Below are 27,974 nucleotides of genomic sequence, written 5' to 3' on the forward strand. Positions count from 1 at the left end.
CTAGTTCAGAGGTTAGCCCTTAATTCCCTCCCACCCCTAGGCCCGGGGCATCCCACTTGCCCAGCTGGCTCCCATCTCGCAGACCCTGGTGTCCCATATCAGCTATCCACACCCAACCAACGCTGCCGCCTGTCCGTGGGCTCTGGAAGCACAGGACGCTTCCACTTAAGGAGGGGGTTCGAAGCACTCAGTGCTCACTGACAATACAGTGCTTAAGACTACTCGGGAACACATGCTGGTGTTGCAGGGCTGGCAGTGGGGTCAGTACTCTCTAAACATCAGGCAGGGTGAGTGCTAGGGATGGTACTGGGGTGTGTGGCCAGTTTCACGTGGGTTGGGAGCTAGTCTTGGTGGTGGGGTCTGTGGCCCCACAGCTTCGGATGGGGTGAGACCTCGGAAGACCTAGTGCTGTGAGGGTATGCCTCTGCCTTGCTAGGTGTTAGCAGGGCATGAAGGGTTGTGTGGGGTGCACAGATTGCATTGGGGAGAATGTATTAGTTATTTCTAAGGCCTGGCTGGTAGTTGGTGATCGGTGGAAACATTAAGCATTTCAACAGGCTGTTGAGGTCGGTCAGAGGAGGCAGGTCTGTAGTGGAGGCCTGTCAGGCCATCAGTTCCTCAAACTTGCGGCCAGAAGGCCACCTCATGAAGCCCATTTGTGAGGAGCATAAGGACCAGGGTACCACACTTCAAGGAAGACCTAAGTGTTTTAAGCACTATTGGATCTGTGGAGACAGACCACCGACGGGTCCTTACCTTACCCTTCGTACCGGTGACGTGGATGATGTTCAACTGGTCCAAGTCTTCAACCTGATGGAACAAACAGAAGCAAAACGTGTGTAAGTGCAACTCAGTACCATGGGTGCTCCAACCACTGCCCTACGCTACAGCTACTGTGCCCAGGCCACATACCCACCCCTGTGCCTCCGGTTACGTGCCAACAGAAACCTGGCATCCTTAGTCCACATATCCACCCTGTGCCAATGGGAACCCAGCATCCCCAGTTCACATACCCACCCACCAGTGCCAACAGGAAGCCAGCATCCTCAGTCCACATACCCACCCTGTGCCAATGGGAACCCAGCATCCTCAGTCCACATACCCACCCTGTGCCAATGGGAACCCAGCATCCTCAGTCCACATACCCACCCTGTGCCAATGGGAACCCAGCATCCTCAGTCCACATACCCACCCTGTGTCAATGGGGACCCAGCATCCCCAGTTCACAAACCAACCCACCAGTGCCAACAGGAAGCCAGCATCCTCAGCCACATACCCACCCCGTACCAATGGGAACCCAGCATCCTCAGTCCACATACCCACCCTGTGCCAATGGGAACCCAGCATCCTCAGTCCACATACCCACCCTGTGCCAATGGGAACCCAGCATCCTCAGTCCACATACCCACCCTGTGCCAATGGGAACCCAGCATCCTCAGTCCACATACCCACCCTGTGCCAATGGGAACCCAGCATCCTCAGTCCACATACCCACCCTGTGCCAATGGGAACCCAGCATCCTCAGTCCACATACCCACCCTGTGCCAATGGGAACCCAGCATCCTCAGTCCACATACCCACCCTGTGCCAATGGGAACCCAGCATCCTCAGTCCACATACCCACCCTGTGCCAATGGGAACCCAGCATCCTCAGTCCACATACCCACCCTGTGCCAATGGGAACCCAGCATCCTCAGTCCACATACCCACCCTGTGCCAATGGGAACCCAGCATCCTCAGTCCACATACCCACCCTGTTCCAATAGGAACCCAGCATCCTCAGTCCACATACCCACCCCATGCCAATGGGAACCCAGCATCCCCAGTCCACATACCCACCCTGGGGCAACAGGAACCTGGCACCCTCAGTCCACATTACCACCCTGTGCCAATGGGAACCCAGCATCCTCAGTTCACATACCCACCCTGTGCCACGTACGAACTGGAAGTCACCATCTCCAAACCACACACCCATGCCGTGCCTGTGACCTTCAGTGCAGTGTTCAGCACACAACTTATGCCACTTGAAGAGGTGACGGGGCTGCCAAGGAAGTGCAAGCTTCAACTAACCACACAGCAAACTGCAGTCACACAGGAGCAGCTGAGGTGCCAGGCACATGAATGGGCATTTTACAAATAGTTGTAGCACATGTGGTGGGCGCTACAGTGCCCGCTTCAGGACATGCTTCCACCAAAAGGAAGCATGGGGGGCAACCACCGGGGTGGGGGTGAGGGGTGGTGCACTGGGTATGGCCAAGAGTCGGGGTCACTCTGCTGACCAAACTTGTGACCTGGAAAGATGAACACCAGGAAAAGGGTAAAAGACAGGTGCCAGGGAGTGCCCCGGAGAAAGGGGGGGGTATGTGGAGAGTTGGACGCCAGGGAAGACTAGGGATGGCGATGAGGAGAGACCAGAGGGGGGGCTCCAACCCATGCCCTGGCATCTTTCATGGCCTAACAGGTGCTTATCTGTAAGATGCCACAGGAACCACCTTGAAGCCCCGGGCAAGAAACTAGGCTGGGGTGAGATGGGGGCCAAGGCAGGTAGAGCACAGGGGCCAATGACATTAGGGGCAAGATAGTGGGGGGGGGGGGGAAATCCCTGAAGGAAAGACTGAACTAGCAGTGACCCGAGACTGTGTGGTTCAGGAGGTGACAGCCCATGGACGGCCCTCTCCATCGCTAGACACCAGTGAATGAATGTCACTCCCCCAGGTCCCCTTCTACAGCCCCCCACTCCTCAGGCTACAGGTATAGCCTCTGGCCCCTGGGTCCCATCCAGGCCAGAGTCCAGCCCACTCCCCCTTCACAGCAGCTCAGCACCCACCTTGAGGCCACTCCTCTCCAGGAAGCCCCCCATGGCCTCCAGCTGGAGCTGGGGGTCTCCCCGCTCTCGCTTCACCTGCTCCAGGTAGTTGGCATTGGTCTGCAGCGTGTTCAGCGTCCGGATGGCGTCCTGGTCAGAAGAGAGAGGAGCAGTGATTAGGAGATGGACACTGGGGAGGGGGCAGGTTGGGGGGGTCAGAGGGAGGCGATATTCTGAAGAGCAGGAGCCAGGTGATGCAGCACCTAGCTGGGTCAGCGCCTCTGATCTGTATAAAAACTATGGTAGAAACATTACATGTCTCAAAATGCACACGTCCCGGTGGGGCTCTGTTCACACTGGCAGCCAGCGCAGTGGCCTCTTTACTGCCCTCTCATGCTGGGGGGTGTCACAGTCCCAGGTCAGTCTCACCCCTCCAGAGCCAGTTGTGTTTCAGAACTGGTCCAGTCTCACTAGTGGTGCCTTAAGTGGGCCCAGAAGCCCAGATGGCACTTTCACGCCAGGTAGAAGGTTGCACTGGAGACCTGAGGATGTAGGTGGTCTCCAGCAAAACATTCCAGATGCAATGCCCTGGGGGACAGGCTCAGCCTTGACTTCCCATCACCCCGACTCTCTAACTATCACCTCGCACTTGGCTGCCCCTCTAGCCCTAGAGCAGAGTACCAGCCCAGAGCCTCCCAATGGAGGTCTCTACAATCAGCCAGAACACATGGTGTCCTCCGCCAAAGCTGAGCAGAATGGTTACTCTCCTGCTTGGGCCTGTGAAGGTAGGTAGGGCACATGCACAGAACCCCAGCACCACTGCAAGGTCGAATGATGTCCCACACTGAGAACCCCAACTAGCCATCCCCAGGATCACAACACAGACATACATCCCACTAAGTACCAGACACACTCACCATACAGAACCCCCACTCCACTCCAACCTACCACATTAAGTCGAAGAATGCCCCACACTGCCCATCTGCAGGATCAAGTGAGGCCTGGGCCACACAACATCCTCATACACACATCCCACCAAGTACCACACATACTCACAAGTACCATCTCACTCACACTCTGCAGTACTCTGTGCTGCCGGCACTTGCATACCTCATCACCTGTGAGGACCTTGATGCAGTCGTCATCACAGAAACATGGGGCAGTCCTCATCCTTCCACACGCTAGACATCCTTCCCACAGGCTACAGCATCCAGAAGAGCAGGCTACGCTGAAAGATTGAGGCGGCCTCATCATACACAAGTCCTGGCCCTGCACCCAAGGCAGCCACACTCAACTCAGTGGAGCTCCTCACACATCACTTCCACCTCCCAACAACAGGGCTGCCACGTCACCACCTCCACGTGCCTCCCAGGTAGAGCAAGTACTTCATAGGCTAATTCATCCAACACATCTGCAGCACCATTGTAGGCGACTTCAACCTCCCACAAAACAAGTGTGAAAAGAAAACGAACTCGGTCAACCTCAGACACACACTACATCAAGTCACCCAATGAACACACCAATGACCACAGCCTGAAACTTCTCACCACCAACATCCAACGCAAGCTTCCCGTACCCTAGACTGGAGGGAATCACCTCACGATCTACATCCCACCCCACCAATTCAAGTACCGCACTGAGGTCAACCAGAGAACAAGCCTCCGCATCAAAGAATTCTCCATAAAATACTTCTTTAAACCATGAACTACTCTCTTCCTCACACATGTATACCCTGTTAATGTACTTCGCATCTATATATTTATTACTTCCCTCCTACAGTAGAAGGAAAAGGTCCCTTAGACTATCCATTCAATTCACTACTGTCTTACTCTAGACGCTCTCCGTCTATCCTCGGCCACCACTCTCACCCCAAACCTCATGCTACTCCTACGATCTCCAAAACAACCCTCTCACCTCTTCGCTCCGGTATCCCTTCCTAGATCACCCTACATCTCATGCTACTCCTACGATCTCCAAAACAACCCTCTCACCTCTTCGCTCCGGTATCCCTTCCTAGATCACCCTACATCTCATGCTACTCCTACGATCTCCAAAACAACCCTCTCACCTCTTCGCTCCGGTATCCCTTCCTAGATCACCCTACATCTCATGCTACTCCTACGATCTCCAAAACAACCCTTTCTCACCTCTTCGCTCCGGTATCCCTTCCTAGATCACCCTACATCTCATGCTACTCCTACGATCTCCAAAACAACCCTTTCTCACCTCTTCGCTCCGGTATCGCTCCCTGGATCACCCCAAACCTCATGCTACTCCTACGATCTCCAAAACAACCCTCTCACCTCTTCGCTCCGGTATCCCTTCCTAGATCACCCTACATCTCATGCTACTCCTACGATCTCCAAAACAACCCTTTCTCACCTCTTCGCTCCGGTATCGCTCCCTGGATCACCCCAAACCTCATGCTACTCCTACGATCTCCAAAACAACCCTTTCTCACCTCTTCGCTCCGGTATCCCTTCCTAGATCACCCCAAACCTCATGCTACTCCTACGATCTCCAAAACAACCCTTTCTCACCTCTTCGCTCCGGTATCCCTTCCTAGATCACCCTACATCTCATGCTACTCCTACGATCTCCAAAACAACCCTTTCTCACCTCTTCGCTCCGGTATCCCTTCCTAGATCACCCTAAACCTCATGCTACTCCTACGATCTCCAAAACAACCCTTTCTCACCTCTTCGCTCCGGTATCCCTTCCTAGATCACCCTACATCTCATGCTACTCCTACGATCTCCAAAACAACCCTTTCTCACCTCTTCGCTCCGGTATCCCTTCCTAGATCACCCTACATCTCATGCTACTCCTACGATCTCCAAAACAACCCTTTCTCACCTCTTCGCTCCGGTATCCCTTCCTAGATCACCCCAAACCTCATGCTACTCCTACGATCTCCAAAACAACCCTTTCTCACCTCTTCGCTCCGGTATCCCTTCCTTGATCACCCCAAACCTCACTTTACTAGAATGAGCTCCATAATCCATTTCTAGATACTCTTCCCTCCTTCAGCTCTCCTTTTACTCATCCCAAACCTCATCTCACCGCTACGATCTCCCTAATAGCGCTTTCTAGACTCTTCCCTCCTTTATCCCTTCATTCTCCTATTCAATCTAACTAACAAACACCCAAACTAACTCATCTCTCTATAGTAATCCACCACTGATCCTTTTTGGGTTCCAGACTAGCGTGCTACTTGCCAAAAAGTGCTTGGACACCTCATCAGGGATAGTAACTGCTATATAAATAAAATTACAGTTAAAATTACAATCTTTTCCTAGAGCTGAAATGCTCTCGTCCTTCACCTCCAGATCCGAGGTACACAGACCTGGTCAAACTAGAACACAGAAGTTAAAGGTGAAGCCGTCACCAAAAAGCAATGCAAAGACCTTTCCAAGAAACACTGACTGCAGAGGAAAGAGTGGAGAGCTCTCTACTTTACTGTATGTATAGCGAGGTTTTCTGCTTGGTCAGTGTTTCCCTTCATAATGTGGCAAGAAAAAGAAAACATTCCTGTACACAGTGGGCCAGTCGCTAGTTAATAAATGCATTTTCAAAACAATATACAGCCACTATTTACTGACTTTCCAAGTTCCTTCTGACCAAGTTATCATAACAGTTATATACTTTTATGTGGCGTAAATGATTAAAAGAAAAAGCAAGAAAAATACCCAGAAGCAGCTCTGGAGAGTGCATCAGGCAGCTATGTACAGGAGGAAGGAAGCCATGAGAGGCAGACACTTGGCACCAGTCGCTTGGCTTTCACAGGTTGTAAATGTTTATCCTTCCCCTGGAGACGGGCGCAACAAGCCAGAGAGCGGTAGAAGGTCGCAAGCACTGATATGGACCACGCCCTTAAAGCCCAAGGGCTTGAACAGGTTGTAAGTGTTTATCCTTCCCCTGGAGAAGGGCTCGACACAAGCTAGAAAGTGGTAGATGGTCGCACGCACTGACATGGACCATTTCCTTAAAGCCCAGGGCCTCATTCCGGGTTAGAAGCAAGCTCAAGGACTGCAGAACACACTGCTTTGGGCTCCTTAACATTGAAAGTCTTAAGTAAAGCAAGCTATGGTTTAATGGCAGCTCTCACAGTGCCTCAGTTTAGAATTACTGATCACGGTCCAAGGTCAGGCACCTGTTTCAAGCACGAGTGGAATCAGATGTCACTGAGCTGTAAAACACACCCGGAAGGGCACATTTATACATAAGAAACCCGACTGAGCTCTCACCTGTGAAGTGTTACAAAAATCTGGTGAAAAACCGAACAGCTGATCTCGAAGATCTGTTCTCATGAAAAACACAGTGCGAAACAGCACATTATGGAGGGAGCTATCAAAAATCTGGACTCACATGAAGTGCTAAAAGAACAAGCATTAGCAAAGCCAACAGGTCTCACCTTTAGGAACTACCGACTTTGACAATGTTTAGCCATGCAGTAATGCACCAGCAAGATAGACAAAAGGTGTTAAAAAAAAAAGTCTGCAGTATTTGCAGGCAGACTCATGCTCTATTATGCATGCACACCTGCAAAATTATGCAGGAGCCTTTTGTTTACCAATGCAAAATAGATCAGTAGATATAGGTAGATACATAGATATATAGTGCAAAACCATTTAAGGCCGACGGGCAGGTAGCAATTCACTGCCAGGTCCACCATGGGGGGAAAAAATAAATAAAAAAATACTGCAGATGGGCAGCAAAAGGGAGCAGGCAGATGAAGGAAGCAGGGCTCGAGAAGCAGACAGGACATGCCCAAGGCAGCGCAGGCCTTCCGCCAGTCTGCCTCAGTTGGGCCAGGCAGCAGACCTGCAGGGGTCACTGGGCAAGATCGTGAAGGCAGCAGTGGAAGCAGCAAGTCTTCGGGCTGCACTTGCGTAGGTAAAGTCTGAACTGGTAGACGTGCCTCAGACATCTTTCAGCCTTGCTGGGCTTCAGAGAGCCAAGACTGAGTTGTTGTCAAAGAGAATGGAACACTGAACACCGGCAATAAAGCAATGGTAAGGAATCCAAACAGAATATCTAGCATTGGTTCACAGTAATTCAAGAAGTACCAGGGACCTGTGATACTCGCCCAATATTCAAACCTCGTGAGCTGGATTCCCTTCAGTGCTTTATACTAATGTTTAGGTCTCATCACCGGTTGGTTGGGCGGGGGTGGGGTTTGAGGTGTGTATACTGACTCAAATGCTGCATCACACAAGGATCGTGAGAGATCTGGTCTGATCTCAGTGGAGAAGTGTCCCTTCTTGGTTTCAAATAATCCCCACAACCAGAATGTGCCACTTCAGAGCCTGACATCTGGGGCAGTGACCAGGTCAGCCTGGCCTTCAGAGTACAGCAGGAGGTACTCAGGGGCTAGGACACCTTCTAGTAAATCAAATGTGTAAGGAAATGCCTCCTTGGCATGGTTACCCCTAACTTTCTGCCTTTGCTGATGCTACGTTTTGATTGAACGTGTGCTGGGACCCTGCTAACCAGGCCCCAGCACCAGTGTTCTTTCCCTAAACTGTACCTTTGCTTCCACAACTGCCACAGCCCTGGCACTCAGATAAGTCCCTTGTAACTGGTACCAAGGGCCCTGATGCCAGGGAAGGTCTCTAAGGGCTGCAGCATGTCTCATGCCACCGTGGGACCCCTCACTCAGCACATGCACACTGCCTCACAGCTTGTGTGTGCTGGTGGGGAGAAAATGACTAAGTCGACATGGCACTCCCATGCCAACCTCCCATTGCCTATGGCATAGATAAGTCACCCCTCTAGCAGGCCTTACAGCCCTAAGGCAGGGTGCACTATACCACAGGTGAGGGCATATGTGCATGAGCACTATGCCCCTACAGTGTCTAAGCAAAACCTTAGACATTGTAAGTGCAGGGTAGCCATAAGAGTATATGGTCTGGGAGTTTGTCAAACACGAACTCCACAGTTCCATAACGGCTACACTGAAATCTGGGAAGTTTGGTATCCAACTTCTCAGCACAATAAATGCACACTGATGCCAGTGTGCAATTTATTGTAACATGCACCCAGATGGCATCTTAGAGATGCCCCCTGAATACCAATCCAACTTCTAGTGTAGGCTGACCAGTTTGCCAGCCTGCCACACACCCGACATGTTGCTGGCCACATGGGGAGAGTACCTTGGTCACTCTGTGGCCAGGAACAAAGCCTGTACTGGGTGGAGGTGCTTCTCACCTCCCCCTGCAGGAACTGTAACACCTGGCGGTGAGCCTCAAAGGCTCACCCCTTGTTACAGCCCCCTATGGCATCCCAGCAAGTGGAGATGCACGCCCCTCAGGCCACTGCCCCCACTTTTGATGGCAAGGCTGGAGGAGATAATGAGAAAAACAAGGAGTCACCCACCAGTCAGCACAGCCCCTAAGGTGTCCTGAGCTGAAGTGACCCCTGCCTTTAGAAATCCTCTATCTTGAGTTTGGAGGATTCCCCCAATAGGATTAGGTATGTGCCCCCCTTACCACAGGGAGGAGACACAAAGAGAGTGTAGCCACCCTCAAGGACAGTAGCCATTGGCTACAGCCCTCCCAGACCTAAATACACCCCTAAATTCAGTATTTAGGGGCACCCCAGAATATAGGAAACTAAATTCCTGAAACCTGAAGAAACAAGAAGGACTGCTGACCTACAAGCCTGCAGAGAAGACGGAAGACAACTGCTTTGGCCCCAGCCTGACCAGCCTGTATCCTGATTCAAAAACCTGCAACCAGCGACGCATCCGACAGGGACCAGCGACCTCTGAAGCCTCAGAGGACTGCCCTGGACTAAAGAACCAAGAAACTCCCGCGAGCAGCGGCCCTGCTCAACACCAGCAACTTCTTTGCAAACAAAGAAGCAACTTTCAAAGACTTCACGTTTCCCGCCTGAAGCGTGAGACTTCACACTGCACCCGAAGCCCCCTGCTCGAGATCCAGAGAACCACCACAGGGAGGACTTCCCGGCGACTGCGACCCCATGAGTAGCCCAAGACGACCCCGCTGAGCCCACACAGTGATGTCTGCAGAGAATCCAGAGGCTCCCCCTGACCGGGACTCCTGTAACAAGGGACCCGACACCTGGAACCAGCACTGCACCTGCAGCCCCCAGGACCTGAAGGAACTGAAACTCAGCGCAGGAGTGACCCCCAGGCGACCCTCTGCCTAGCCTAGGTGGCAGCTGTCCCGAGAAGCCCCCCCGTGTCTGCCTGCACCGCTAGAGTGACCCCTTGTTCTCTCCATTGTTTCCTATCTGAAACCAGATGCCTGCTTTGCACACTGCACCCGCCCGCCCCTGTGCCGCTGTGTGTTTTGTGTGCCTACTTGTGTTCCCCCAAGTGCTCTACAAATCCCCCCTTGTCTGCCCCCGAGGACGCGGGTACTTACCTGCTGGCAGACTGGAACCGGAGCACCCCCTGTTCTCCATAGGCATCTATGTGTTTTGGGCACCTCTTTGACCTCTGCACCTGACCGGCCCTGAGCTACTGGTGTGGTAACTTTGGGGTTGCCTTTAACCCCCAGTTCATGGGCTGCCTATGCCCAGGAACTGAGACTTGTAAGTGTCTTACTTACCTCCCAAACTAATCTTTACTTACCGCCCCCAGGAACTGTTGATTTTTGCACTGTGTCCACTTTTAAAATAGTTTATTGCCATTTTAACAAAGACTGTATATGATATTGCTTTTATTCAAAGTTCTTAACTTACATGTGTGAAGTACCTTGCATTTTATGTGTTTACTTCAAATCTTGAACCTGTGGTTCTTAAAAAAAAAAAAACTAAGAAAATATATTTTTCTATATAAAAACCTATTTGCCTGGAGTAAGTCTGAGTGTGTGTTTCTCATTTATTGCCTGTGTGTGTACAACAAATGCTTAACACTACCCTCTGATAATCCTACTGCTCGACCACACTACCACAAAATAGAGCATTCAAATTATCTGATTTTGCCGCTATCTTTCCTCTAAGGGGAACCTCTGGACTCTGTGCACACTATTTCTTACTTTGAAGTAGTATATACAGAGCCAACTTCCTACAAAATGTAGTTCACTTTCTCTGCAGTGCATGGTGCGAGGACAAGTAGGCCCAGCCTTTCACCTTGTCTCCCAAACCTAGTGTTTAGCCGGTGAGGTCCACCCACACAAGGAATGGCTGCTGCTGTATGGGGTCTCATTTAATACTTTCCTTGTACATCTGCTCTGTAACCCTCAGAACACAAGCGGTGCTGGGCAGGGTTCCTAACTGCAGACTATGATTGGTTAGGAGAACAAACCGCCCCCAGCCTTCACCTCTCTTTAATAAACATTAACTCAACCTGAAGCCTTTTCTATGGGACGTAGGGTGGGGGCGTGTGTGCGGGCTGTGGCTTACTGCCAGGTATCAGGGCCACTGTACGCGTGCAACCCAACTAAATAACCAATGTTTAGTAAAAAAAAAAAAAAAAAAAAAAAAAAAAAAATGGGAGTACCAGGAATGAGCATTCAAGACCCTCCGAAAAGCGGAAGGGCACAGAAACTCCAAACGACACAGTAAGTAACCTTCATCAACAGCCAGAGATTAATTTTACATACAAAAAATTATTGTTAAAAGGTTTGTAAAACACACCAGTTAAAATTAAACAAAAAACATAAGGTGCTAGAATTTTCGGGGACCAAGACAACCCCAAACGACGACAATACCCAAGTGCTCGGCACTAGATCTGTTAGTATCAGCCCTATGGCCAAGGTAACCCCGTGGGTTTGAGTCGGGTCAAACCTTGGCACGTTAGAATGGTTCTTAAGAGCACCAAAGATCATGTAAAATGTTTTCAAGGCTGGCAAGAGGCAAAGACTCGGACTCCACACTGGTGGAGATACCAAAACATGGAATAAAACTGGTTAACCTCTAAAAATTCCACAGCCAAAATAAAAGCGCACTCCCAAAATTAGTGAGCCAAAGAACCCACCATTCAAACAAGTAGGGCCCCACCCAGCCAAATCTCCAGTGCTCCCTGGAACGGTGTCCAAGTGAACAGCTGCCTTGTTACTGGTGACCGCCTAGAGGCACAGTCCAGTCAGGAGGGCAGGGACCAGTTAAGGACGATACAGGTCCCTGTGGTTTTCAAGAGCACTGATGGAAGCAGTGGGGGGTGCTAGGGTGGCCTTTTACTTTATGGAACCGCACCTTCAGATCTACGACTCGTAGGCCTGACTTTCCTATGCTGCATGCACACGCTGGAGTGATACCAGTCCTGACTGGAACTGGTCCTTCATGGGTAGACAGTGACTAGGACCTGAATAGATCCTGTACCACTACATAGATGTACGGACTCTGCTCCCCAGCACATGTTCCTCTGGTTGGCTCTTCATCCTGCTTTGAGCAACAGAGGGTTTGAAACATTCAAAGGTTTCTGCGGCTTGAGTCCTGCATCTGGACAGTCTTCATTGACGGCCAAATTTCAAAGGCTTCAGAGCCATAATACCAAGTCAGCACTGTTCCGCATACTGGCCCCATGACTGATACCCACATATACTCCTGGTGACAAGGAAGACGTGCACAACACATCAGGCTATGAAGAGTGGAGTACACCCAGGAAGGGGAAACCTACACAGGACAAGAGCACTGTCTGGAAGCCCCCCCCCACCCTGGGTGTCCTTCAGGCCACAGCTCCAAAGCTGGCAACAACCAGAGCACTAAGCACCCCCTGCAACTCATACATGTTTCCAGCTTTATTATTTAAGCTTCCAAAACAATATTTACTCCAAGATATTTACTGAACAAGCATTGCCTCCAGCTCTCCTTATTTACAATTAACAGATTGTGTTACCGCGTGGTGATCTGCTGTTACAGCAGTGAGGTAACTATGTGTCGAGGGGTTCAGTGCTGCGCCTAGCTCCCTTCTACAATCTCCACTTCACTCCCAGACACCACTGCAGTCTCCGAGACCCCCCCGTCCTCAGCATGTTAGGCTCTTTATACCTCATCACAGCACCAACTGATGTCATTAATCTTCATCAGCATTGTGTCTGAGAATAGAACTATCTGCACCTCTGGTATTAAAAATGTAATAACTTCTCAAGCAGAAAACTATTGCCCTGGCGGTGCAGACCCCATGTTTACCTCCAGGCGGTCTCACAGACCCATCCTTCACCAGCCAATACGAACGCCACCAACCTTCATCAGCACCCTGCGTCTGAGAAAAGAACGATCTGCACCTCTGGCACTAGAACATTCACTTTACCTCGAGCAGAAGGAACTTTCGCCCTGGCGGTGCAGACACCATGTTTACCTCCAGGCAGCTGAGAGACCTACTACACATTATATGTGCTTTAATAGAGGAGCCCGTTCCAGCCCCCCGTGAACTGGCTGAACTGACTGTCACCTAGGATGTCCACCTCATACTAGTGACTGTCCCTACAGCTGTCTAACTCATGCTTAAGTGACCTCACTGCCCTCCTGTGCCTGCCTCATCCTTGAGTGGCCATCCCCTAGGGTGTCTACCTGCAGTGCTTTAAATGGGCCGGTACAGAGTACCAGCACTTTATTTTTTAGAGGGAGAGTACCTGCACTTCAAGAAAACAGTAATACTTTCAAAAGATTACCAGCACTTTTCAGAAATAAGAAGGTACTCTGAAGAGTACCTGCACTTCTCTTTCTATTTCAAGCACTATCTACCTCATGCTCAAGTGACCTCCCCTCAGCATTCCACTAATGCTTGAGTGACCATCATGCTCTCCAGCGCCTGCTTAATGCTCTTGGGGTCTATCTTACCAAGTCTACTCCTGGGCACGTCCTGCGATCTGCCTTGGAGGTCGTGGCAATGCTCACGTTCCATAACAGCCTGACTAGGAGGAAAGTATAATTCAGTTCAAGCCTCAGTTGTGAAATCAACTACTGAGTGACCTCTCAAAAATTGTGGACTCTGCAGGAAATTGAAAAATCTAAATTTTTTGTTGCAATAGAAAGTACATTGTGACCTAGCTGTTAAGATCAGTTCGAAAGAATCTCAGATAATGCCACTATTGTGTTTCTTTTCTTCCCCCTCATAGCACCCACACACATCCAGGGTGCATCTGTCATTAATAAAGCTGCTCATTCAATCAATTCCAATGTCCTCCCTTACATTTGCGGCAAGTTTGCTGTCTGCACCCCTCCAACAAGCTCCGAGATCTGCTTCTGGAACAGCCCTTGTGATCCTCAACATCCTTTGCTCGTGGGAGGCATCCTTCCCATTAGATCGGCTTCCCTCTGGAACACTTCCTTCTCTATCAACCACCTCATCTCTCACAAACATCTGAAGAAACACCTCTAGACCCTTTGATCATCTGATGCTCACGTCCTAACTGGATGGAAGTTGAAAGCACAAATAGTAAAAATGGGGTATGTCCAGGTCAAATGAAAATTATGTGTTGGAAAAAAATTGGTTTTCAGATTCAAGTCTGCCTGTTCCTGAAAGCTGGGAAGATGGTGATTTAGCACCGAAAACCCTTTGTTGATGCCATTTGCAGGCAGCAAAAAAAAAAAAAAAAAAAAACAGATGCTTTCTTCTGCAGCACTTTTCCTCCATTTTCCAAAAAGGAAAAAAAAACATTTTTGCTGTATTTTAGCTAATTTCTTGGTCTCCTCCAGGGGAACCCACAAACTCTGGGTACCTTTATAATCCCCAGAATGTTTTGGTGGGGGGGGGCCGCAAATTTGGCATGAATGGCTTATGTGGACAAAACATTATGGGGGGCCTACGCGAGGACCATCCCAAATAGCCATGGGTTCATACGGGGGGGGGGGGGGGGGGGAGACTGGCCTACGGTGGCATTGAAGTAGGCCTGACAATGCCCTCTAGCAGACAAGTACATGGTTACACTGCATTACTTGCTCCTGTTTGTTTTCATAAAGGTAATGCCCTCTAGGAGCCAACAATATATTTACATGACCATGTTTCTTACAAATGGTAATTTTATTACAGTCTATTGCCAAAAGACTATTTCTGGTAATGTTTTAAGTGATAATTGTATATGTTTTAATAATCTCTCCTTCTTACAACTCTAACCATAATTCAGGCCAGTTTAACATCCTTATTACACTGACTGTTTGAACACTCTTGCTACGTTTGGGCGATCCTTCTAGTTTATTTCTCCTCCGTGGCCGTCTTGTGTCTTTTTTTGGGAATGGTGTTAGCCAGCAGCTCTGATGGTGGCGGTGAAAGTGGTATTCTATGGGAATTAGCATGGCAGATTTAAATCAGGATGCTAAAAGGCAACATTTTCGTTTTTTGCTGCAGATAGAGGAAGAAGGTAAATGGAAGTGATTTAGTTATAAAAGACCAAGTTATGAGGCAGAGTTGACCTATTTGTAAGGCAAGAAAACTCCAGCCATGAATTTACAACGCCAACTGCTGTAACTCAAGCACATGCCAGACCCATTGCATTGCAAATGCTTGTTTTATTTACTGATCCAAGTGGAGTCCCCCATTTAGGATCAGTAAATAGTAAAATAAAATAAAAAGAACGGTGCCTGCTTCTTTACACTCGTTCATATTTGTGGCGATGCACGCTCACTCTGACGTGCACCTGCAGAATGACAATTGCATCATGCACGCCTTGTTGCTTTTGCTTCTCCCTCACCCCCAGAATGCTGCACAGCATTAACAAAAAGCATGAGCAAAGGCAATAGGTCAACAAGTCGAGAGCTGCTGGCTTTGCCAACAAGTGTTTTGCATTGCTGACCAAGTTCAAGGAATAACTGATAAAGTCACCCAAGGACACTGCCTGAAGATCCACAGACTAGTAGAATCAATGAGTCACTCTGGCACTACTGAGCCCATAAACTATCCCCAGAAGTATCCTCTCCACACTTCACCCTGGAGAAGACTGTCTCAAGCAGCCCACAAATATCACTAAATTGGCTAATTCTTACCTACACACCCAAAAGAAAAATCAAAAACCTCCTAGCCCGAAGCCAACTAAAAGCAGAAGTTCACGCTGTGGTAGTTTCCAGGCTGGACTCTGGCAGGTAACACAGTCAGCCACTGCTACTTCGAAAGCCATCGAAGAGACAAACTGGTCTATTCCCGGAGATATAATTCAGTTGTTTTTCCACCAGTCCAGGGCGCCTTACAGTGGATACCCCTGGAAGCAATAAATATAAAACTATGTCATACTTGACTAATCCAGGAGTGTGGAACTCCTATAGCCAGATGCCCTGGACATGTTGTCCTTGACCCCAAACAATAAGTTTTCATGTGTATTTTGTCCTTGGGACAAGTAGTTCCAGCCCCCTGCAGCACAAATCCTCTGGCTGCCAGTTTACAAGGAACTGAACTGTCTGCAGGTGAGGTAATGTGTGTCCATACGTTAATACTGTTCGAACTTGTATTTATGGCTCATTAATGCAAAGCTTTAAAAAAAAAAAAAACAGTATGAGCGCTCTGTAAACACTAAGGGCACACTGCACTACTGATAGTGGTTCCAGTATTAATAATAAAATTTAAAAAGTACACGTTTCGATGAGGCTACATATAATGCTCCCAGAATGCTCTTGGATTAGATACAAATGTTTGCAGAAGCATGTAAGCAAGAATGATTATTCTTTGCTTTCAAAATAAAATGTTCAAAAAAGAAATGCAAACAGAAGAAATGTTTTGCTAAATTACTGCAAAATGTGAGGTACTATTACGATGCATACGAGTATTTAAAAAATATTCATAATGGAAAATCAGTGTAATCAGTTTCAGCAAGATTATGGGAAACATGAAAATAAACAAGCACTGGCAAAGCCAACCGATCCGACATTGGTTGTCAGTCTTTTGGTTTTGTCAATGCGTATCTTGTTTTGACAGGGCTTTTGTCACACTTAATTGTTGCAGGAACTGCCAGGCCCTTACCATTTCCCTCCAACCACTTTGTTCCCAACCCTGGAAGAACAACTGCTTCTGCCCTGTTCAGGAGTAAATTATTACCCTTTCTTAGTATGGGGAAAAGATATGGGAAGAGCTTGTGAAAATCCTTAAAACATGCAAGTTAGTGGGTCTGCAAAGATTCAAAGGCATTCCAGTCCTGAACTATTGCTCCCTCCAGGCCCAGTATGTAAATCTGGGGAAAGGCGGCAGAATAAGGAAATTGCTACAGTAGGGATTGAAATTGCAAGTATTCAAGCCCTACTGTAGTAGTAGCCCTGGCATAATCAGAGAGGCTATCATCAGAGCTCTTACATGAAGAGATTGCTGCCATAATTCAATCAATATCTGTAAAGAGCAGCTACTCACCCATAAGGGTCGCAAAGCACGGGGGGCAACACTACTTGGCACCAAAGGAACAAGTAGATTTAAGAAGCAACCTGTCCCACGGACAAGCAAATATGTTATTAAATTCCACACCCCTGTAATCATGTGGTAAATCTTGATTATCAAGTAAATCTGACCATCTCAGGAAGCTAGCAGAGTCCAAGAAGCAAAGATTCTCCTTCGTGAGACAAACTTCCAAACTGCTCAAGTTAATCCACTCTTTGTCAACAGCCTTCAGCCTGAGATGCTCATGCAGCGAGCAAGTCCAGTGTTCCTCTACCCATTGCAATTTTACTGCAACAGCTGGACACTACACATTTGACGTTTTTCTGAACCGGTTTGACAATGCAAATTATGACCAAATGTCAGACCCAGTTTGTGCAGTCTGCCAACCTGTACAAGCTTGGCAGGTTAGGCTGGACTGTTCCCACTGAAGCAGGAGCAAGACTGATTTGCATATGGCTGGGTCCAAACCGGGGTGGCGTGTGGGCAAAAGCCAATGGATTGGGATGTGGCCCCAAGCGATTACCAGTGGCTGAGATTAATTCAAGCATAACATCCATCACCTTGTTGCTGCATCCTGCATCAGCTGGACATCACCCACTGCTGAGCTTCCTCTAGCAACAGGGCATCACAACAATCAGCCTGTTCTGTTTCATACTTAAGCCAAGCTAATCTAACTCTCCTGGCGTACAACTTTTGTGAATGTTTGCCTTTTGCTGGCTAGAATCCAGTATTACAGGAGATGAACTTTGGATAGTGGCATGGGGGCAGAGCATGAATCATGCTGTGATTCCCTAGGTGAGTATTTCCATTACGCAAGTGTCCTCCTGGGTCTTGCATATGTACAGTGAAGGTCACAGTATAGGAACTACCCAAATAGTAACTGCTTTGTTAATAATCAATTGCGAGAAGTTTCCAAAGTTGCTGTTGTAGACCTGGGTTTGGTTTGTTCAGCTCACAGAATCAAGCACCGCTTTCTGCGTCAACAGGTCCTCGCCTGCACCTGCCACCTTCTGTGGCTGACCGCAGCTATTCTGTGCAGTGTTTGCAATCCAGAAAGTGCAACTGACTGGTGTTGCGTAAACATTTCCAAGCCCATGTCTAGGCATCTTTCCATCTGCGGGGTTTATTGCTCTGGTTTTAAATTACATTATTATTTTGTCAAAAAGGAGAGATTACTGATAACAGGTTTCTGATAACAATGCATGCATAAATTACATGAGAATACCACACACAGAAGATAAATAGCAAGTAAGCCAAGGAGAGAGAGGGGGGAAGAAGAGAGAGGGGGAGAGAAAAAAAAAAAAAACATTGTAGGAAGCTGGCTCTGTATATACTATCTCGAAGTGAGAAAGTGTGCACAGAGTCCAGGGGTTCCCCAGAGGCTTAGAGGCAATAATAGATAATACTTAATACTTTATTTGTGGTAGTGTGGTCAAGCCGTAGGCTTATCAGAGGGTAGTTTTAAGCATTTGTTGTACACACAAGCAACAAGTGAAAATGCACATTCAATGACTTACCTCCAGGTCAATAGGTTTTTATACAGAAAAATATTTTGTTAATTTATTTTTAGAAACACAAGATTCAGATTGCAGGTAAGAACATTAAATGTAAGGTACTTTACATAGGTATAGTTAGAACTTTGAACCAAAACAGTAATGTACACAGTTTTTCCTAAAAGGGCAATAAGCTATTTTAAAAGTGGACACAGTGCAATTTTCAACATTTCCAGGGGGAGGTAAGTACAGTTTAGTTATCACAGTAAGTAAACTAACTTACAAGTTCAGTCTCCGGGGACTAGGTAGCCTACCGTTGGGGGTTCAAGTCAACCCCAAACTCCCAGCACCAGCAACACAGGGCCGGTCAGGTGCAGAGGTCAAACAGGAGCCAAAATAACATGGATGCCTATGGAGACAGGGGATGTTCTGGTCTGCTGGCAGGTAAGTACCGCGTCCTCGGGGGGCAGACCAGGGGGGTTTAGCAGAGCAGTGGGGCACACAAAACAGCCTCAGCAGCACAGGGGCGGCCGGATGCAGTGGGCAAACACGGTGTAGGGTTTTCATTTGGACTCAATGGAGGGACCTGGGGGTCATTCAGATGTTGCAGGCAGGGCACAGGGGGGGCTTCTCGGGCCAGCCACCGACTGGGCAAGGGTGAGGGACGCCTGCCGGTCACTGCTGCACCGGTGGTCTGTTTCTCACGGGCCTGGGGGCTGCGGGTGCAGTGCTTCTCCAGGCATCTCGGGATTCCCTCTTCAGGCATCATGGGGGTGCAGAGGGGTCAGCCCAGGGTGGACACGTCAGAGTCTCCTAGGGATCCTCTCTGGGTCATTGGTTTCTCAGGGATGTCAGGTGCAGAGTGGTGGGAAATCACGCTTCAGGAGTGAGGTGAGAGTCCCTTTCAAGATTGTTTCTTCTTTCTTTGTTTGGACAGGTCTGCTGTCCATGAGAGTTCTTGATCCTTTGTAGTTGAAGGGCAGTCCTCTGTCGAAGGGCCCGAAGGATGCGTCGCTGGTGCAGGTTCTCTGAAGTTGGGGACAGGCCGGTAGGGCTGGGGCCAAAGCAGTTGTCTTCCTTCTCTGTGGGGTTTTTCAGCTGAGCAGTAATTTGTAGGTCGTCAGAAATCTGAAGTCCTGGGTTTAAGGTCGCCCCTAAATACTGAATTTAGGGGTGTGTTAGGGTCACAGGGCAGTAGCCAATGGCTACTGTCCTTGAGGGTGGCTACACCCTCCTTGTGCTCCCCTCCCTTTGGGGAGGGGAGCACATCCCTATCCTTATTGGGCTAAATCCTCCCAAACAAGATGGAGGATTTTCCAAGAGGGGGTCACTTCAGCTCTGGTCACCATAGGGGTGGACCTGGCTGAGGGGGTAACTCCTTGTTTTTCTCATTATCCCTCTGGACTTTCTGCCAAAAGTGGGGGCTCGTCCAAGGGGGCGGGCATCTCCACTAGCTGGAGTGCCCTGGGGCATTGTAACACGAAGCCTGAACCTTTGAGGCTCACTGCTAGGTGTTACAGTTCCTGCAGGGGGGAGGTGTAAAGCTCCTCCACCCAGAGCAGGCTTTGTTTCTGGCCCCAGAGAACACAAAGACTCACCCCAGGAGGTCAGAAACTCGTCTCAGTGGCAGGCTGGCACTGACCAGTCAGTCCTGCACTGAAGGATTGGGCAAAATACAGGGGGAATCTCCAAGATACCCTCTGTGTGCATTTTTAAATAAATCCAACACTGGCATCAGTGTGGGTTTATTATTCTGACACGTTTGATACCAAACTTCACAGTATTCAGTGTAGCCATTATGGAGCTGTGGAGTTCGTTTTGACAAACTCCCAGACCATACACTTAATAACTCACTAACTTAATGAACTTAGACACTGTAGGGGCATATAGCTCATGCAGCTGTGCCCTGACCTGTGGTATACTGCACCCTGCCTGAGGGCTTTAAGGCCTGCTAGAGTATTTTGTGTGCATGGCATCCTGAGGGGGATGCCATGTCGACTTTACCCTTTTCTCTCCACCAACACACAATCTGCAATGACAGTGTGCATGTGTTAGGTGAGGGGTCCCTTAGGGTGGCACAACACATGCTGCAGCCCTCAGGGACCTTCCCTGGTCACAGGGCCCTTGGTACCATGGGTATCTTTTACAAGGGACTTATCTGTGTGCCAGGGGTGTGCCAACTGTGGAAACAATGGTACATTTTAGGTGAAAGAACACTGGTGCTGGGGCCTGGTTAGCAGGGTCCCAGCACACTTCTCAGTCAAGTCAGCATCAATAGCAGGCAAAAAGTGTTTTTTTTTTGGGGGGGGGGGGGGGGGGGGGGGGGATAACTGCTGCAACAAGGAGCCATTTTCCTACACAAGCCCCGCCCCCAGCTCACAGGCAGGAAACTTGGCCAAAGCTAGGAGAGTCTACTCCACACAGGGTGCAGGACAAACCTGCAGAGCAGCTGCAGGTCTATCTATCTAAGAACTGCTTAGAGCCACAGTTTCTGATCCCACCACTAGTCGACAGTGTCCACAGGCTGGGAGTAGGAGAGAGGCGAGACAAAAGTATGCTTGCCATGTACACAAGTAGTTATTATGGCCACTAGAATTATGCAAATAGTGCAGCTGTGTCATTTTTTGCATAAGTACAGATTTGCCACCCAGTCTCATCTGCTGCATAATCGCCAGACTTAAAAACTTTTGTTTCAAGCTCAAACAGTTCAAAAGTTACTAAAACGTAGTGACTTCTTGTTGTGCAGCGGAAGGCCCTTTGCAAAGGTTGATTGGCCCCTAAATATAGCAATAAGTTACAGAATGGTGGCCAAACTAGTACCAGTGAGGTGCAGTGTATCCCAGACACGCTGCAAGTGTAACAAGCAGTTGCAATGCATTAGGCCTCACATTTGCTGGAGTCAGAGCTATTGGCATTATAAATTCATAACTCGACTTTTCTTGCTGCATAAATTGGTCAACCCTGCCTCATAATTTCATCTTTTCCTGCCTCATAATTTCATCTTTTCCTGCCTCATAATTCCACTGGCCCTGCATATTACTAAAGCACTTCCATGTACCTTCTTCCTCCATCTGCAGCAAAAAAAAATGAAAAATTTTGCCATTTTATATCCTAAATTAAATCTGCCATGCTAATTCCAATAGAATACCACCTTCACCGCCCACCATCAGAGTTGCAGGCTAACAATTCCCCCTAAAAAGACAAGACAGCCACGAAGGAGTAACAAGAGAAACTAGAAGGGTCACTCAAACATATCAAGGGTGTTCAAATAGTCATTGTGTAATATGGATATCAAGTTGGCCTGAATCATGGTCATAATTGTTATAAGGAGAGAATATTCAGGGGTGTGGCATTTATTAAAATATCAACTTGTCCAGGGGACAGGTTGCTTCTCAAATCTACTTGTCCTGTAAAAAGATCTACTTGTCTCTTTGGTGCCATGTAGTGCGGCGACAAATTATGGCAGCAATCTCATTATGTAAGAGCTCTGATAATAACCTCTCTGATTATGCCAGGGCTACTACCATAGTAAGGCTTTGAATACTTGCAGTTTCAATCCCTTCTGTAGCAATTTCCTTATTTTGCCACCTTTCCGCAGAACTGCATTCTAGGGCTGGAGGAAGCAGTAAGCAATAGTTCCAGGGCTGGAATGCCTTTGAGTCTGCAAACTTACTGGCATGTTTTAAGGATTTTCACCAGCTTTGCTCTAATCTTTTCCCATAATAAGAAAGGCTGGAAATTTACTCTCGACAATGGCAGAATTAGAACTTCTTCCAGGGTTGGAGAAAAAAAGGAGCTGGAGGGAAAATGAATTTGCTTATGCTCAGTATTATTATTAGAGATTTATAGAGCGCATGGCTACCCGGAGGCCTCCCAGCTCTAATGCAGGACCATTAAACAGGCAAAGCTGACAAACCATAAAGAAAAGAAAAGTCTTGAGCTTTTTACGAAACTGAAGTTCCGAGTTCTCTAGTCGAAGCTCCAGTGGTAAGGAATTCTATAGGTGACCCGCCTTGAAGCCAAAAGACCTGCCTCCCCTTCTTGCTTTATAAAAACCGCAGTGTATTGATCAAGGAAGCAGAAGAAGATCTAAGTGATCTCTGGGGCATATGGAGGTTATAATAAGCCGAAGAAAGTCCACCCCCCCCCCTATTGTGGAGTGCCCGATGCACGTAGCAGGTGGCTTTAAAATTAAAGCTCTGTTCATTGGGGAGCCAATGAAGAGAACCCAGAGATGATTTGGCCGAGTGGTGTGTCGGGGTACCCATTAGAAGGCAGGCGGAAGCATTTTGCACCACCTGCAGTCTCTTCAAAACATAAGGGGAGCTAAAAAAAAAAAAAAACATTCCCATAGTCCAGGCGAGACAGTATAAGAGCCTGGACAATGAGCCTTTTAGCTACAAAGGGAAGAAATGTGAAACTTTTCCTACAAGTCCTCAATGAGTAATTAGCCGCCAGTTTCTTCGAGTGGCATTCCATTGCGAGACGAGAGTCCAGCCAAAAACCTAGACTCTTTATATTATCTTTAGGCAAGGGAAGGTCGTTTAGCCCAGCAGTAGATTTTCACATTAGCAAATCTACACATGCATATTTGCCCATGCTAAAATTCAGTTAACAAATATTTTAGACGGGTACAATTTCCTGGTACACTTCTCATGAAAGACACTAATTCAAAGACATACCATGGGTGCACGTGTGACTTTCTTTAAGAATTTGATCCCTAATTAGGTCTGGCGTTAGACATTTTCTTTTTTTTTTATTAAACTTCTATTTCTCTATCGGCTGGCTTTACTGAGAGTGATCGCATTCTGCTCTTCCACAAGGACCATATTGGCACACAAAGTAGTTTGTTCAGTGTCACGAACTACAGTGGCGTAACGAAACTGGAGGGGGCCCCTTTGCAAAGAACATGGAGTGGGCCCCCTCTTCAGACTCACTCAGGGCAGGTGCTGAAGAGGCCCCCAGGAGGGCGGCTGCGGGGCCTTTGTTATGACACAGATGTCGTGTGCTTTTAGAGTTCAAAAACTTTGTTTTTTTGTTTTTGCCAGTGTTTGCTACAATGGTGAGGGCCTAGCAGCTCCCACAACAATAAAGTGTTACAAAAGCCATGTCAAAACCAGACACGCATTGATGAAACTAAAAGACTCACAAAAGCAAATGTCGGATCAGTTGGCTTTGTCAGTGTGTTAATTTTCATGTGTCCCATAATCGTGTTGAAAATGGTTACACTGATTTTCCATTAGAAATGTTTTTTGGAAATACTAGCATGTATCAACATATTTTACTAAATGACGCTTCAAAGAAATAGCACCTAAAATTTCATAGTAGCGAAAACAAATTCCCTACTTGCATTTTTTCTGAACATTTTATTTTAAAAGCAAAGGCTCTTCTCTCTTGCTTACAAGCTTCTGCAAACATTGCATCTAATCAGAGAGCATTCTGGGAGCAATATACTTAGCCCCATATTGTTAAACTTTTCAAACATGTTTGTACACTTTTTTTTTGTACTGGAACGACTGTCAGTAGTGCAGTGTGACCTTAAAACATTTATCTACAGCGCTCACCCTAATAATGAAGGTTTTCAATTAACGAACTATAAATACAAGTTCGAACAGCATTAACTTTGGGACACACATTACCTCAACTGCAGACAGTTCCCCTCTCTGTAAACTGGCAGCCAAAGGGTTTGTGCAGCAGAGGGTTGGGCCTACTTGTCCCAAGGACAATAAACATGAAAACTTGTTGCCCTTGACCACCCAAACAAGATGTCCCGGGCGTTTAGATCGCTGGGGTGTAATCCCAGTTTGACCCTTGTGGATCAGCAAGGCTCATGCAGCCCTCTTGGTGCAAGACCTTTTATCACCAGGAGTTCCATGGCCCCTTCCCCTCTTTTTACATCGAGACCTCAGCTTAGGCACTTTGCCTATCCTGTTGTGGTTCTCCGTGCCCTGGTCCCACCATAATGGGCTGTTACAGGAGGAAAAACCTCTGGTTTGATGTTCCTGGCCAGGGACAGTGGGGTTAGGAGTCCCTGTCATTCCTGGGCTGGTACAATAAAGCTCTCTCAGCCTTCTCACCTCACAGTCCAAACACAGGGTCCTTGTCCCCGACCTGCAGGGTGATTCATGCCCAGGGAAGTGCCTTCTCCGCTTCGGCACCTGGCACACTGGGCCAAAGCAATGTCCTGCCCATCACATTAAACCCCATGCCACTGGCGTCCTGTCACTTGATACTCCATGTCCAGGGCAGGGCATGGTCACCCTTCTCATTTCATCCTCTTTACCTGGTACCACAGCCTCTCAATTCCTTTCATATACTATGCCATTCCACCTTCCCCACCCCCAAGGTACTGCAACTTCGTATTTCACCCCTACCAAAATAATTCACACATGCACTTTAGTCCTTAACCTGGCTTTCCTTGACCTACTCCTCACTTAGTTATCTATGGCAGTGGCTGGCTTCCAGTCCTCACCAGTTTATCAGCCACCATCTAATCCTCCGTGACCTCTCCCTGCACTTTGCGTACAGAATATCACTCCTCAGCTAGCAGCATGCGCAGAACAACTTTTACTAGTACTTCATGAAAAGGAGACTCTCCCCTTCTCGGAGCTTAATGACCAAATGTGGAACCAAAATACCTCATCTAATACTCTATGCCAGTGGCCTCCTGTGCTCGAGATACTATATGGGGGGCTAGTGAGCTATACCAATGCCCATAAAATACCATAGCATGGAACTCCCATTAGGAAGTCAAATGGATAGCTGTGATGTTCCCTAAAGATTACGGTCATCTTGGCTTACTTTCAGACAGCACTCTGGGTTGCACTGCTAAGAAAGTCAGGTTTGTATTCTACAAGAGCCCTAGCTCACTTCAATTTGGCAACATAGCCCCACTTGTCAGGGAAGTTGGTAGTGGTGGAGAGGAACCATGACTGCAACTCGTAGTATTGAACCGCTGGGAAGAGAACTGATCTGGCATTTTGTGATGCCAGTTTAACACCTTTAGGATGGGGAGCTTTCCGTAAGAGCCACCTGTACAGTTAACAGACTGCCCCTGCGCACCACTGGTGCCCCCCAAAAGAGTCTCAAAGTATGAAGACTAGGAGTGGGTGATAAACTCTGCTATCAGAGTACGCTGGGCTTTGGCCACTCTGCATTACACATGTAATGTGGAGTTCCAGTCAATTTCTGGAGGGTGCTGTGTAGCGGAGTTTTTTTTCTGGACTGCTGCTCGCCAAAACAAGTATTGGTGGCCCTTAGGGCGATTTTCAGGTGCTAGGAGAGTAGCCGGCGAGTGTTCCTCAGTGCAGGTAGTGGAGTCCGTTTGTGCTGGGAAAGCTAGAAAATCTACTTGAGCAGCAGAAAAACCAAGCTGAGCAGCAGTGCTCCCCGATGCACCACGTGCTGCTGTTTACAAGACGAGACTCCACAAGGCTAAACTCTTGGGTGGAGCGCCTGTCCGACAGGGTGATCGTTGAACGCTCCTGCAGGGTTTTATATTTACTGATCCAAGCTGGAGCAACGAACATGTTGTTCTGACGCCCCCTCCCTTTCCGAGTGCCAGTCTACTCGCTGTACTCGGAGTCACGGGGGGTTTTGGACAAATACCAGCTCACCCCTCACTCAGTACTCCAACTTAACACCCCCCTCACCTGGTACTCCACACCGAGCCCCCCCCCCCCAAGCCCCCAGGACCCCCCCTCACCTGGTACTCCACACCGAGCCCCCCCAAGCCCCCAGGACCCCCCCTCACCTGTTACTCCACGCTCAGAGCCCCCCCTAAGCCCCCAGGACCCCCCCTCACCTGTTACTCCACGCTCAGAGCCCCCCCTAAGCCCCCAGGACCCCCCCCTCACCTGTTACTCCACGCTCAGAGCCCCCCCCCCCCCAAGCCCCCAGGACCCCCCTCACCTGGTACTCCACGCTCAGAGCCCCCCCTCAGCCCCCCCTCACCTGGTACTCCACACCGAGCCCCCCCAAGCCCCCAGGACCCCCCCTCACCTGTTACTCCACGCTCAGAGCCCCCCCTAAGCCCCCAGGACCCCCCCCTCACCTGTTACTCCACGCTCAGAGCCCCCCCCCCCCAAGCCCCCAGGACCCCCCCCTCACCTGTTACTCCACGCTCAGAGCCCCCCCCCCCCCAAGCCCCCAGGACCCCCCTCACCTGGTACTCCACGCTCAGAGCCCCCCCCTCAGCCCCCCCCTCACCTGGTACTCCACACCGAGCCCCCCCAAGCCCCCAGGACCCCCCCTCACCTGGTACTCCACGCTCAGCGCCCCCCCTAAGCCCCCAGGACCCCCCCTCACCTGGTACTCCACGCTCAGCGCCCGCGCCTCCGCCGCCATGCTGTACCCCCGGCCTCTCCCCGCGCACAGGAGCAGAAGAGCCGCGTGCTTGGCGCTGAGCCGCGGAACCATCCTGGGCCCCACCGGAGCCACGTGCCGGCCCCGCCCGCCGACCTCAGCCGCCCCCGGCGCGTCCGACCATCTCCATGTCAGCGCGGCCCCGCCCCCGGCCACGTGCGGAGAGCCCGCCCCGAGCTGTCAGCCGGCGGCCATGTCTGCGTGACCCGCCCTCTGACCTCACGCCCCGCCCTCTGACCTCACGCCCCGTTGCATGTCACCGAGCGCCCTGCTCGGCGAGCCTATTCGCTGCGGCATCCCTCCCCTGACGTCATCGTAGTTCTGTCTACCCAATGGACACAGCACCTGTGTGCGTCACAGAGTTCCACTACTTAACGACTAAACCGCCGACTCATAGCGAGTGCGCAGGCGCAGACTCTCCTCCACCCCTTTTCTCCCCCACCCACTACTACCATTTAACAACTAGACCGCGACAACCGCCGTTTAGTGCGCAGGCGCAGACATCCCATTTCGCCACGGGACTACCATTTAAGGCCTGGACCGCAGAGTGCGCACGCGCAAACTCCCGCCCTCTTCCTCCCTCTCTACGGCAGGAGCAGGTAATGTGCCTGTGGGTTCTTCGAGGCGCTAGGCCCGCCGCTCTGGAAACCCAATAGGGGCGCGTGTTCGCCCCTTGATGTCCAGGAGCGGACCCTGCTGGTCCTATAGCCATTGGTTTGGTATCGAGATGTCTGTCCAGACCACTTTAAATAGAAACAGAGAAGTGCAGGTTCTCTCCCAGTCAAAATATGACTGCAGTACTGAGAAGTGCAGGTACTCTCCCATGCAATATATTACTGCAGTACTGAGAAGTGCAGGTACTCTCCCAGTCAAAATATGACTGCAGTACTGAGAAGTGCAGGTACTCTCCCAGTCAAAATATGACTGCAGTACTGAGAAGTGCAGGTACTCTCCCATGCAATATATTACTGCAGTACTGAGGAGCGCAGGTACTCCCATTCGATATATATTACTGCACTACACAGAAGTGCTGGTACTCTCTCAT

At 49.2% G+C, this 27,974-nt stretch overlaps 1 protein-coding gene across 1 annotated transcript in view; it reads right to left on the bottom strand.

Moving 5' to 3' along the window:
- The window catches only part of FPGS (folylpolyglutamate synthase), a 158,419-nt gene extending 131,275 nt beyond the window's left edge, over positions 1-27,144 (bottom strand). Inside the window, exons 1-3 of the mRNA XM_069236954.1 lie at positions 26,873-27,144; positions 2,828-2,956; positions 757-810 (exon numbers count right to left, since the gene is read on the bottom strand). Of these exons, the coding sequence (XP_069093055.1) occupies positions 757-810; positions 2,828-2,956; positions 26,873-26,983 (294 nt within the window). The 5' untranslated portion in view covers positions 26,984-27,144. The remainder of the gene's footprint in view (positions 1-756; positions 811-2,827; positions 2,957-26,872) is intronic.
- Between the last annotated feature and the right edge of the window lie 830 nt (positions 27,145-27,974).

Source organism: Pleurodeles waltl, chromosome 6 (assembly GCF_031143425.1).
Source record: "Pleurodeles waltl isolate 20211129_DDA chromosome 6, aPleWal1.hap1.20221129, whole genome shotgun sequence".
NCBI classification, from domain to species: Eukaryota; Metazoa; Chordata; class Amphibia; order Caudata; family Salamandridae; genus Pleurodeles; species Pleurodeles waltl.